General features: G+C 50.9%; 1 protein-coding gene across 4 annotated transcripts in view; it reads right to left on the bottom strand.

Moving 5' to 3' along the window:
* CD9 (CD9 molecule) overlaps positions 1-14,132 on the bottom strand; it is a 37,435-nt gene that overhangs the window by 8,678 nt on the left and 14,625 nt on the right. For all 4 annotated transcript variants that reach the window (XR_003121734.1, XM_025401188.1, XM_025401187.1 and 1 more), the window contains one exon: positions 3,416-3,524. Coding sequence is in view for 2 of the 4 variants with exons in the window: in XM_025401188.1 (XP_025256973.1) it covers positions 3,416-3,524 (109 nt within the window). In the remaining 2 variants the exon portion in view is untranslated. The remainder of the gene's footprint in view (positions 1-3,415; positions 3,525-14,132) is intronic.

Below are 14,132 nucleotides of genomic sequence, written 5' to 3' on the forward strand. Positions count from 1 at the left end.
CCTGGCAGCTGTGTTTGGGGACTCAGCAGCAGCCAGCAAGCTCTAGGGCAGCTCATCTGGAAGCAGGCCCCATGGAAGTCACGGAACCACTGCAGGGCTTGGGCTGCGTTTTCACAAGGGCTGTTCAGTGCTTCCCTTTGAAGGCTACTCATCGCTTACACCCCAAGCTTGTGAGCCAGGGCTGCTGATGACAAATGACAAAGTGTTCCTCCTTATACAACAAGTGAATGTTAGCTTGCTGTCTGACTCATGGAAAAACTTATCCATCACAGAGCCTTCTCTAGGATTACGGTATGAATTTGCTTAAGGGTTGTTTATTCTGCTTTTTTCAGGCTGACATTACAGGCCTAGGGGAAAAAAAAAAAAGGCTGGTGTAGCAGCAGTAGCATAAGCCAGGGTGTCCTTTACACAAGAAATGGAACAGTGTTTTTCACTGTTCATCAGGGCTCTCAGCTTAGGCCAGGGAGAGGACACAGCAGGCGCCTGTCCCCACACCAGCTCTGTCTTGCAAAGAGCATTCACCACGCCCATTTGTGTGAAGAAGAACAAAATCCCGTAGGGCGTCTGGCCTGCAATAAAAGTTTATTATATCCAAATAACTCCATCAGGTGTTCAGAGGAACCCCACCTCTGCCCCCACTGGTTCCGTCTTTGTTCCCCACCCTCCCGAGTTCACAGGAATAAGTGCCACCATGGAATTCCATTTGCTACACACTGTACTTCTTTGCCTCAGAGGGGAGTGGGTGTGTAAGCCGTGCTGGTTTCAGGAGGGAGAAAAATGAAGCCCAGAGCAACAAAACGAACTGCCCCAGGTCACAAGCCAGGATGGGGACACCAGCTCACTGAGGCCAAGTGTCGCTCACTGAGGCCAAGTGTCGCATGTCCTGAAAATCACCAGGCACTTCGTGATGGATAGGGGGCTGGCCGAGGAAGTGGGGGGCATTCGCGGCCTCTGGCTGGAGCCCTCCTAGAAGCCCTCATTCAGCAGCCATGGATCTGGAGGGACACCAGGGAGCTGGGAAAGGCTGCTGGCCTAGGACCAAGAAAACGAAGTTCCCCAACATGCTTGCAGCCTGGGATTAGGGATCTTGCTGACGGGCTGCATCTCCAGGCCTGGACTGGAGAGAAGGCCCATATAAGGCCGTCAGCCGTTCTGGACTCACCACGGACTGTCTGCATGTTGGGAAGATTTTCACTTGCTTTTCTGCCTGGTGATATACTTTTTCTCTACTTGGTAAGCAGTGGCCCCAATGGAGAAAAGACACCCCTGGGCTGTTCGGGTTTCCTGAAAAGTCAGCCGCACGGTCAGGATGGCCTGTGGGTTGCTCTGCAGACAGCTGGTGGCCCAGTGCAAGGGGTGGTCACCCCATGACTCTCCCTTGGAAAAGCAGCCAGGGTGTGGCTGGCACTCCAAGCTCATCTGCTAGGAGAAGGACTCTTCCTCCCAGTTCCATCCTCTTACCCATGAGATTCTTACCTCCCACATCTGAAAATATAAAGAATCAGCCATAGACGCTTTGGGTAACAGAAAAGAAAAAGTGGTTTGTTAGAAGCAGCCAGGACAAGGGAGGGCCGAGTCTCTCTTTGGAGACACAGGCACCGGCCACAGGGCTTTTGCTTAGGAAAGCGGGCCTGACTGTGCCTGCTCCTGCCGGCAGACCTGCTCCCCCAACGCAGGGCTCTCTTCTGGAACATGGTGGAACATGGTGTGGAGCGTGGAGTCTTCCCCAGCTCCCGCACCCGGCTCCTCCCTCCCGCTCTGCATTCTAAGCCTGTCGCAGACTCGCAAAAAATGTTCTGTTGCTAAAACAAGTCAGGGCGCTATAGAAACCTTTTCCCTAAAACCTCTGTGTGTATGTGTAGTTTCTTTTTAAACATACGTTGTGCTTTCTCTCACTTTCTTTCCGACAATAGAGAGACACACCCCAAAAAACTCCAGCTAACAACAAAAGGCAGTAAACCCAGCAAAACTATCCACAGGGCTCAAATGTTACGCAACCAATGAGCTGTTTTTAAACACTCTCCCTACCCGGTTCAAGAGGTGGGAAAGGGAAGGTCTACACGGCTGGCCAGCCTGGCTTCTCCCTGAGGGACTGGGAGATAACTGTTTTCTCCCTCCTTTGTAAAAATAACTTTTTTGGTGGGTGGGAAGGAAGTGACCAAACTTACACTTTGAGCCTGACAACATGTCAGTGTCATCCTAAAAATAGGAGGTTTCCTTTGTTTCTCACAAATGAAAAGTTTCCTACCTCCAAGCCAGGCAGAATACAGCCACAGAGTCTGAATTCATGCAGACGCAGGCAACTGCGCTTGGCAAGCACCAGGATCCCCCTCCTCTGAAGGGAGCTGTGACGTGGTGATACAGCAACGAGAGGGACGGAATGGTGCTAGCAAGGCTGCCTGAGTGTAGAAAAAAAAACCCTGCCAAGTCTGTTCATGTTCAGAGGATCCCAGGCAGGTTTAAACTGGAAGCCTTTCTCCCAAAGCAAAAGTCGTTTCAAAAACAAACAAATAAAACTAAACACCACAGCATTTACCCCAGTACCAGGGGGTCCAAAGGGCTGGGCAGAGTCCATTCTAGTCCCTCCTGTTGTTGCTGTGTTTTCCAGGAGGCTGATGTTTTTCTGAGTCTCAGAGTCCCTATCTGAACAGTGAAGAGGAAACCCATCTATATCTTCCTCCAGCACTGCAGATCCCCAGGACAAGGAATTGGATTAAGGAAATTATGCAGGATAAGAAGACATAATTAGGAGAGAGCATCAGAGATGAGAACGGAGGTTTGTAAACCCTCAAGAATGGGTTCAACTGGCCGGGAGTGGTGGTGCACACCTGCAATCCCAGCACTTTGGGAGGCCAAGGTGGGTGGATCACGAGGTCAGGAGTTCGAGACCAGCCTGACCAACATGGTGAAACCCTGTCTCTACTAAAAATACAAATAAAAATACAAAATTAGCCAGGTGTGGTGGCATGCACCTGTAATCCCAGCTACCCAGGAGGCTGAGGCAGGAGAATCGCTGGAACCTGGGATGCAGAGGCTGCAGTGAGCCGAGATCATGCCACTGCACTCCAGCCTGGGTGACACAGCAAGACTCTATCTCAAAAAAAGAAAAAAAAAAAAAAAGAGAATGGGTGCAACTTTGGCAGACGCAATATCACATCAGAAAACCATCAACATGCCCAAGTTGGCCATCAGGAAAAGAAACCACATCAGTTAAATGCAAATTCACAGGCACAATGACACACACAAAAACTGCACAACTTGAAAGGGACATGACTGGCCAGTGTGGCCAGAGCAAAAGTCTTTCCCAAGCCCAAGTCCCTGGGTCAACTGGGGCCTCCAAAGTTGGAGGAACTCCATTGGCGCCAGAGTCTGAATTCACGCAGTCTGAATTCACCGAGCCTTCCCCGTCCCTCACCTGTGTAGAAGCTGGAATTATTATTATTAGTTTCTTGCTCGAAGATGCTCTTGGTCTGAGAGTCGAATCGCAGCCATAGTCCAATGGCAAGGACAGCAATCCCGGCAAGCTGCAAGACACACAGGACGTCAGCATTAATTCTGGCTGCCGGCAAAACGCAGTCCCCGCGCGCTGAAGGGTGAGACTTGCAAGGACTCTGTGACCACTCTTGGTCTCTGCCCCTCATAGACGCCTGGTAGCTGCAGATGCCATTATGGGGTGTGTTTGATTAATTCAGGTACTAAAAATACCAGCAAGGGAGGAATAAACAGTCACCTACCTGCCGCCCATTGGCCGCAGGGGTATTTTATAGGCAACAGAACACTATACAGCAGTGAAAACGAATAACTCCAGCTACACACAACACTGTGAGTGCATCTCACAATGCTAAACCAAAGAAGCCAGAGCCACAGGAACATACACAATACGATTCCATGTAGTGAAAAACCGCTGTGCTGTTTAGGGATGCACGCAGAGCGAGATGCTTACATGTGGCTATAAATGATAAAGGAAAAGCATTGTCGTCAGGCGAGCGGTGATGCTTAGGTGGAGGAGGAAATTACGCTCAGGGAGGTGCCACGTGGCTGGGGGTGTCGTATTCTAATGGTTGACTTGGGTGATGGTTACGCAGTTACAGACACACATGCACCAGGGAGGGCAGCTGCAACGTCCCTGGAGACCTGCTGCTCAGTAAATGACATGTCAGGGCCTCCCCTCGCTGGCACTGCTGAACTAGATGCTGGGCAGGAGGCCTCCTGCCAAGTCCACTCAGCGCCAGCTGAGCTCCCTCGTCGTCGCCCGTACCAGGGCTTGCCGGGGGAGTGACTCACAGGCCTCCAGTGTGGTAGCCGGCTGGACGCAGGAGTGGGTGGGCTCAGGTTTTGCTGGCCCACTCTCCTCCACAGAGGCACTCTTAGGCCAGAGCCCGCTCATCAGGGACCTTGGTTCTCAGCTATAGGAGCTGGTGATAGCCCACGGTGTGGATAGGCCTCTCTTTCCTTCCTTCTTTTCTCCTCTCCTTTCCCTCACGATATGGCAGTGAGTGCGGGCGTGCTGGGTGGACAGCGGAGGTGGAAACACTGGGAAGGGCCACCTAGACCTCCGCCTGCAGCAGTCACAACCTCACCTACCCCCAGGAACATAAGCAGATTTGCTTCTGCCAGGGAGGTGTGCTTCCACCACGAGGGGCTGCAGAGTCTGGCTTCATATTCTATTGCTTCCGTGTTCCCATCTGTAAAGCAGGGACTGTAAGATGCGGCCCTTCCCTGCCTTTTAAGTATGGCTAAAGAATAAAGGAGTTAATATCAGAAGTGCATCTGAAGAGGAAGGTACCAAATGGGCTCCGGGAGAACAACCTCACTTTACCAGTGCGAAGCCCCACCAGCCCTGCACTCCCCAGCCTGTGGACTGTCGCTCAGCATCTTCTCAGCCTCTCAGCCCCACCTTAGGGCAGGCAGCTCCAAACACTGGTAAGGACTGTACAACGCCACATGCCCCGCGGCTGGACAAGGCAGAGGATAAAAACTCACACAGGCACAGGAACTTTAGTGTTAAAATGAACTTGAGAGCTCTGAGTTCAAACACAGGTCCGGTTTTCCTTCTTAATAAAAGACAGGCCAGTGAGGGAGGGTCTCCTGGCCTAATCCAAAGGCAGCAAGCAGATCACTGCTTGGTTGGGGAGAAGCGTGAGTCTCCACTGTCCTGGACCAAACAGGGTACTCGCATTCAGACTGTGGGCTCCCCGACCATCAGGAGCACTGCAGTCAGCTTAGGCGGGGAGGCGGGCCCTGCTGGGAGCATTCTGGGCTAGAAGAGTTATGTGGCTTGAATCTACATACACAAGGGACTACACAAACACACACTGGGTGGGTCTTGACTCTGTAGGTGGCAAGTCCTGGCCTGGGTCCCCGAGTCCCTGAGCATTAAAAGTACAAAGGTGATACCTTCCCTCCTTCCACCCCAACCCCATGGAGGCCCAGTCAGACCCCTGGGAATGGAAGACTGAGGCTGCTGGCCACCTTCTGGACATGAAAGTGTTAACCTGAAAACTGTAGGCTGGAGCTCAATTTTGGTCCACGGAGCTCAATTTTGGTCCACATTTAGCCACAACCTGTTTGTCATTCCTGGTCCTCCCCTCTCGCCCTGGTCTTGTGATGCTCTTGCCGCACAGGGAGATAGTGAGACAGTGCTCATTACTGTCCTTTCTGCTCTAGGCTTGTGCTTATCAAGCAATTATCTCCAAGTCATCTTACCTTCCCTGATGAGTGAAGTTATGACCCCACCCCTTATCTGCTGGGAAAACTCCTAAGTGAGTTGCAGAAAAGAATGAAAACAATCCCAGGCCTGCCAAGGAACTAAGCTGTAAGATGAGGTGCAGCTACGCTCTGCACAGCAGCCTCTCACGGGCAGGAGCTGCGTCTCTCTGGGAATGTTCCATGCTCGGATGATGACAGGGTACCCCAGTGGAAGCTCCAGGGGTAAGGCCCCTTCCATCTTATAGAAAGCCCCAGTGTCAAGGACCCTGAGTCAATAGGTTAAGTTGAGTCATTGATCTGGTGTCTGTGCACAGGTGGTAAGAAGGATGCTGGGCTGGAGAACTAGAACCAGGAGGGAAAAGGAGCTCTCAGGTCTTATCTTGGCCAGAGGCCAGGCCAAGCTGGGAGTCAGGAGTCCCCTGCATTCGACCCCACCTTAAAACATCACGCTGCTTGGTTGTCAAAGCTACAACATTTCACTACAACCAGGAAGGAAGAGCAGCTGGCTCTGGAAAAATGGGAAAAGCTGTCATAGGTCTCGGTCTCATAGGCTTAACAACTCACAGTAAGAGAGGAGAAAGGTTCAAGTAACCCAGAGAAAAGGGAGGGCCAGGGGCATGACTGGGAGCACTTGGCTCACGAAAATCAGGAGTGAACCCTGCTGCCTTTTCTGATAGAATGACTGAGTTAACTGGCTGGAGGGGATGCTGTGTGAACCATTAGCTGCCCCATTTTCTGTAACGCTGTTGGAGAAATTGCTCCAGTTGGCTGAGTCACAATGGCTTGGGGTCACAGGGTCACAAAACTTGTATAATCAGTGCCACCCAATAATGGCTTTCACGGTTGTCAGGCAGCGCTAAGGCGCTCTAAAGTACTTTCCAGGAGAACTCACTTTCTGGTGTGGCATAGAGGGGCTCCCCTCCCCCCATCTGGCTTTCACCCCAGCTGCTTTATTGTTTGAGACAGGGTCTTGCTCTGTCACCTAGGCTGGAGTGCAGTGGTGCAATCATAGCTCACTGTAGCCTTGGACTCCTGGGCTCAAGCCATCCTCCCACCTCAGCCTCCTGAGTAGCTGGGATTACGGGTGCATGCCCTTAATCCTGGCTAATATTTTAAACCCATTTTTTTTTTTGTAGAGCCAGGGGTCTCACTATGTTTCTCAGGCTGGTCTCAAATTCCTAGCCTCAAGCAATCCTCCTGCCTCAGCCTCCCAAAGCACTGGGATTACAGGTGTGAGCCACTGCGCCTAGCTTCAGCTACTTTAATAACAGGAGAAACTAAATGGGAGGGGCCAGCGGCAAGAAACAAAGACAGCTTTAACCCTTAAAAGATGGTGCCAAGTCAATTATTCAGGGACTCCCTAAATGAGAATATAGGGGTCCGGGAGGCCAAGGGGTCGACAGCTTCCTCCCAGGTTAATTAACAGACATATGGTGGCATGCTGACCACGCAATCTCCTCGATGGCTGCCCCACTCCAGCCCACCATCGCGGGAGCACAGCAGGTTTGACGCGGATGCTCAGAGAGACAGGGCCCTGTTCCCAGGGCTGTGGAGAGAGGATGGCAACCTGCAGTATCCCCTACTGGTCGGGCGGGGATGCAGGAGAGAGCCCAGAGCTTCCACTCCCAGCCCGCGGCCCTGCCCATGGTTTCCTCTTTTGTTTCCAAGAAAAGCCAAATGGAAACATTCTGGTTTTGCTGGGAAAAGCTCCTTTGCTATCTGGCCAAAAAACGGTTCCATCCCTTTGAGAGGGCCGAGAGGAAAAGGGTCACTTTTTCCCATTGTTTTACTGGAAATTTCTTCATTTCTTCACTGGTGCTAGGCCCTGAGAACACATGAGCCAAACCTCAACTGAGCCCAGTCTACAAAATACTTGCCCAGTACTTCTCCAAACTGTCAAGGTCATGGAAAACAAGGAAAGACAGAAACCGTCACAGCCCAGAGAAGACTGAGGAGGCATGACAACTGTCCTGTGGTGTCCTGGATAGGACCCTGGAATAGAAACAGGACGTTACATGAAAAACTAGTGAAATCCGAGTAAGTCCGGAGCTCAGTTAACAGAGTGCACTAACGGTGGTTTCCTAGTTGTGACAAATGAAACATGGTAATATGAGACAGTACAATGGGGGACACTGGAGAGGAGGGTGAGCGAATTGGCTACACTATCTCTGCCACTTTTCTGAAGATCTGAAATTATTCTAAAGCAAAGTGTATAAAACAATAAAGAAGCGGAGGCGTCTCTCTTTCCAAGCTTCCTGTCTCCTTCAAGAACCTGCTCCATTAATTAACTTCTCTCCTGACCGTGCAGGTCTGCCTCTGCCACTTTTTTGAGCTTTGCGAAGACACAGGCAGGTCTCCCTAACCTCAAAATCCAAACAGAACAAAACCAAAAATAGAACCCTCTTTTTCTTCAACCTCGCAGCTCCTTCAGGGTGCTCTCTGCTTTCCTTTCACCCCTGAGCAGGCAGCTTAACTACCTCCAAGTTCTCACTGGCTCGTCACCGCCTCTCTCCCAACCCGAAAGAGGCCATAAGTCTTAAGACTTTTGCTGAATCCTCATGTTTCGGGATCCCGCAGCAGCTGACACCACTGAACCCTGCCTCCTCCTTGTCTGCTCCTTAGATGAACCTCTCCAAGTTTCCTGAGTTAAGCCTCATGCATTGTGCCTCTGCTAGTACAAGTCCCTCCTCCTCTCGGAATGCTATCGTGGTCACCTAAGCCAAGCCTGCTGCTTCCCCACCCATTTTCCCCCATTCCTCCAAGCAAAAGGCAAATGCAATCCCTGAGCAAGCCAAGCACATGGGCAGGCCAGTGTCACCTCCGTCCTGTCCTCTCCAGCATCTGCGCTTCGCACTCTCTGCCCTTCCTCTATCTGGGGCTTGCCTCCTGTCTCAGCAGAGCACAAGCTCCCTGAGGTCCAGGGGACCTCTGAGTCATTCTTTTATCTCCTCTGCCCCATACATGCTTTGGACGGATGGTCATTAGTAAATAATTACTCCATAAATGAATGACTACATCAGTGAAAAATTATCTGAAACCCACCCAGATCTCCTCTCCTGTATCCTCTTCATTTGGACCAGATTCCTTTCCCACCAGGCCTTTTATCCAGATCCATCTTCTAATGTCTCATAAGAGTCAGAAACCACAAAGAGGCCGGGCACGGTGGCTCACGCCTGTAATCCCAACACTTTGGGAGGCCGAGGTGGGCGGATCGCCTGAGGTCAGGAGATCGAGACCATCTTGGCTAATACGGTGAAACCCCGTCTCTAATAAAAATACAAAAAATTAGCTGGGCGTGGTGGTGGGTGCCTGTAGTCCCAGCTACTTGGGAGACTGAGGCAGGAGAATGGCATGAACCCGGGAGGCAGAGCTTACAATGAGCTGAGATCATGCCACTGTACTCCAGCCTGGGTGACAGAGTGAGACTCTGTCTCAAAAACAAAATAAAATAAAATAAAATAAAATAAAATAAAAATAAAAGAAACCACAAAGAACAATTATTTGCCCAGAGAAAATACTAAGGAAGACCCATGAAGGTTGGTTGGGGAATATTTGGGGAATGACAACGATTTCTCTTTCTGTTGGTGAAGCATGTCCCAATGTGACTTATGGGCAAATTCTTATACAGACTTTTGAAAACCAAGTTTATAAAAAGCCCATGCAGGCTGGGTGCAGTGGCTCATGCTTGTAATCCCAGCACTTTGGAAGGCCAAGGCGGGCGGATTGCTTGAGGTCAGGAGTTCGAGACAAGCCTGGCCAACATGGTGAAACCCCGTCTCTACTAAAAATACAAAAATTAGCTGGGTGTGACAGTGTGTGCCTGTAATTCCAGCTACTTGGAGGCTGAAGCAGGAGAATCACTTGAACCCGGGAGCCAGAGGTTGCAGTGAGCCGAGATCGAGCCATTGCACTCCGGGCTGGGTGACAGAGCAAGACTCCGTCTCCAAAAACAACAACAACAACAACAACAACAAACAACCCATGCATTGCTGTCCTCAGTCTTTATCTGCAACTCTGCCAGCACCCCTATCCCTCAAAGGAGTCCAGTCCAACACTGTCCTGGTCATCCCTTGCCACACCCACTCACCACTGAAAGCACAATTCACCAAAGACTCCCACGCAAAGATGAGAATTTCAGTGACTCACACTGCAAAATCTTGCTGCAGGGACAGGTTCAGAAATCTTACACCGAAACACACACCTGGAGTTGAAGGAAACATTTCCAATTTCAAAGGAGGATTAAACAAAAAACATCGAAGTGTAATGGAGCTTAGGGGCACCTGGCTGCTCTGGGGACCCTATGCCAAGTGTGCAAAACCAGTTCCAGTTAGAACCTGGGGAGGTTTGTATGTACAGCCTGGCTTCCTGAAGGAAATTCTTGAAGTAAGCATGCTGAAAAGGAGAAGGTAAGCCAGAGGAAGAGGAAGAGAGCAGTGGGTTGAATGAAGAAGGTGGTTTCAGTGAAGGGGAGGGCGTACTGCATACCACTTCCCCAGGTGGGAGAAGCCAAGTTTGCCTATGGGACAAATCCTACTTGAAAGAAAAATCCTTTGTAGGCAAACAAACTGGGTGCTCTTGGCATGGGCCCCCTTTTCCTCCAGGTCCCCTCTTCTGTAATATGACCTGACTGGCCATATGCTTTGTTTTTTTTTGAGACAGGGTCTCACTCTGTCACCCAGGCTGGAGTGCAGTGGTGTGACCATGGCTCACTGTAGCCTCGACCTCTCTAGGCTCAGGTGATCCTCCCACCTCAGCCTCCTGAGTTGCTGGGACTACACGTGTGCACTACCATGCCCGGCTAATTTTTAAAATTATCTGTAGAGATGAAGTTTCCCCATGTTGTCCAGGCTGGTCTCGAACTCCTGGGCTCAGCAGATCCACCCACCTTGGCCTCTCAAAGTGCTGGGATTACAAGCATGAGCCACTGTACCCAGCCCATTTTTTAAAAAGGATACAATATTTGTTACGCTTCCTCTATTCAGCTGTCTTGGAAAGCCCAGAAAGTGGGGAGCAGATCATTGTTCACAGTGGTTTCTCGATGAGGACTGCCTCAGCCTTGAGGTGGCCACATCTACCACTTTGGGAGGGGTTGGAGGTGGGCAGTGGTGAGTGGATGGAGTCCAGGAAGGAGGATTAACTTTCTTCCCAACTTCCCATTGTCCTCCTGGAAAAGCAGTGGCTACTTGGTTACTCTGCTGAGCCCATGGTCAAAATGATACACAATTTTCAGCAAGGGACAGGTGGCTTAATAGAAAGAATAGTGAGCTGTTACCTGCACAGCTGTACCACCTAGGGCCTGGTTCTATATGGGGTGGGCATCAGAATTATCTGGGGAAATACTTTATTTTGAGACAGGTCTCAATCTGTCACCCAGGCTGGAGTACAGTGGCACAATCTCGGCTCACTGCAACCTCTGCTTCCCGGACTCAAGCGATCCTCCTACTTCAGTCTCTCAAATAGCTGGGAACACAGGTGGAAGCCACCATACATGGCTAATTTTTTTTTTTTCGTATTTTTTTTGTAGAGACAGGGTTTCACCATGTTGCTCAGGTTGGTCTCGAACTCCTGAGCTCAAGCAATCCACCCACCTTGGCCTCCCAAAGCACTGGGATTACAGGTGTGAGCCACGGCGCCCGGCCTACCTGGGGGATTTCTAAACATGCACCTGCCTCAGCAATCCCAGGGGACTCTTTGTGCTCCCCGGGATTCTACTGCACACCTCTGTTGAGAATGACTGGACGGTGACGGATATAAACTTGGGCTCTAATTCTGGCACTGCTACCTAGGAGCGCTCTGACACTACACACTTTCCTCAGCTTCTCTGAACGTTACAGTCCTCATTTGCAAAAAAATACACTATGATACCTGTCCTGCCTTCAACACAGGTTGAGGGCGAGGATTAAATAAAGTGATGCATGTAAAACATTCTGAAAACTGTGAAGTGTTACAGCCAGCTGGATTCCATAGGGAAAAAAAAATGACAATAATAATAAACCTTGAGAAAGACGTGAGGTGACAGTGGGGCAATTCATGGGCCTTCTGTGGACGGCTGTTGTGTCCTCCTGTGATCGGAGAAGGCGGCTGGGTGGCAGCGGGGGAATTTAGGACACTGGGGTTCTGTTTTCTGGTTTCTGTGGGAGTCTGTGTGAGCGCTGGGTAGTGGAGGAAAATGGATAAATTTATCCGCTTCACACCCGCAAACTGCCATCCAGAGCTCCACTAAGACTGGATGGGAATGGCCAAAGAAAAGTGGGGAAGGAAGGCTTAAGGGAAACTGTTGGCTCAGATTTTAGGCTTCTGCCCTTCCTTGGATCACAAACTGCTTCCGTGGGCAAATTAACCCTGCTGAAAGGAGTTATTACAGCAGCAGATAACAGAGAGGGAGCGGATTTTCCTGGGTTGGGCAGGAAAGAAAACCTTGGCCTCTTTATTACCCTCCTTCAGTCAGATGCTTGTCAGCCCTGGTTTTCGTTTTTGTAATCTACTCAACTTGGGAGACCATTAGTCATAGTTGTCCATGGCACCCAGGAAGTAAGTAACACACCAAATATTGGGGATGCAAGCTTCCCCCAGTAGCAGTTTTCCAGACCCCAAAATACCAGTCACGCTTTAAGAAAGCCACAGAAGTGGAGATAGCCCTCTGTGTTCGCACAGACTTCAACATTTAAAAACAAGTCAGGCCACCCAGACCTGTGGGCTCTGGGCCTCGCCCATCTCCATGGCAACCTTGGCTCACTACTGCATGCCAAGCCTTGGATGGGCTGATTCACTCCTCAGGAAGCCGGGCCAGGCAGTGCCAGCAAGAACAAACAGGATCCCGATGCCCACAACCTCCTCCAACCCTGTGTCCTCCTCCCCCACCTCCAAATGAAGGCTGGGGCTGTTGTCTTTGGAATGGCAAAGCCACTTGGGCAGGACTAGAGGCCTTGGGGTGCTCCCTTATCCAGCCCCACCACACAGTAAACACCAGCAACAAGAAAACCGAACTCCGCTGTAATCAGCAGAAAAAACCACTACAACTTGCTCTCCTTAAGCATCACAAGTAAACTACTGTGACAGTTCATGGTGGAATTTCTACATGACAACAGGGCATATTACTAACTTTAGTTTTACTACAGCTAAGTTGAAAAGCTGCAGAGATCACAGCCCTAGAGAACCTGAGTTCCCTTTTGTATGTATGACTGGTTGGTCAGGTGCATCCTGGGGGGCCATCTCTCCTCTCTAGACAACTCTGCTCTTGGGACTTCTACCGAGCTCCTGTCTGAAGGCAGTGCTCAAATCTTCAGAAATTCTTATCCTCAAAGGCAACCCAGGAAACTCTTCACTATGCCAGTCCAGCAGCTCTCAAAGTGACCCCAGACCAGCAGCAGGATGACCCAGGAACCCAGACAGGCAAATTCACAGTTCCCTCCTAGACCCACTCAGTGAAACGGGTGGGACTGGGCCTGCACTCTGTTTTCCAGCACCTCCCCAGGTGACTCTCATCAGGCTCAAGTTTACGAACCACTACTCTAGGCCTTCGTTTACACACCAACAATCAGGAAGGACAGAGAAAAGCTCTCTCTGGGGGTTCTGAACCCATATAATAGCTTTCTAAATGCCAGTGCCGAAAAGCCTGAGGCATGGATGGGAGGTGTGAGCTTCCTCTGAGCTGGAGGTGCTTCGCGTGTGTAAGGGAGAGCTCACCGCCCAGCCCAACCAGGGAGCAGGACTGGACCCTGCTGCTTTACACTCCCATCTGGAGAGTGGAGGCTCAAATGCTCTAACCAGCACTGTGAAGCCACGGGGAGCGCACCTGGGGTCACCTTGGAACTGCGGCACGGTGACCATTAAGGGTAAGGATACAGGGAGGTGGGAAGGCAGGAAGAGTTAAGAAAGGAGAGATAGTGGCTGGACAGCTCTGTGCTGAAACTACTGGAACAGGAAGTCATGGTAAAGGGCTCCAGTTGGAACCTGCATTTGGCTCCCAGTTCACCCAGGCCCTGCCTGTGTGAACTCTCCTCTGGTAACAGGCAGGCCCTGATGACTCAGTGGGCCCGTGAGAGGCTCCCACAGCCTGCAGCCGGGCACTCGTGGTAAGATCCTCCCCGCTGAATTCTGCAGCTGGCTGTGCTCCCTAGGCCAGCCCACTGTTATGCATGACACTGGACTTCTCCTCAAACCTTCCTGAACTCTAGAAAAACATGTGTTTTCAAAAGAATACACTCAGAGGCTGATGGTCAGGCCTGTAATCCTAGCACTTTGGGAGGCTGAGGGGGGTGCATTGATGGAGCTCAGGAGCTGGAGACCAGCCTGGGTGATACGGTCAAATCCCATTTCTACTAAAAAATACAAAAAATTAGCTGGGCATGGTGGCACACGCCTGTAGTTCCAGCTACTTGGGTGGGGGGGGGGGGGGGGGGGGGGGGGGGTGGCTGAGGCAG

Source organism: Theropithecus gelada, chromosome 11, assembly GCF_003255815.1.
Source record: "Theropithecus gelada isolate Dixy chromosome 11, Tgel_1.0, whole genome shotgun sequence".
NCBI lineage: Eukaryota > Metazoa > Chordata > Mammalia > Primates > Cercopithecidae > Theropithecus > Theropithecus gelada.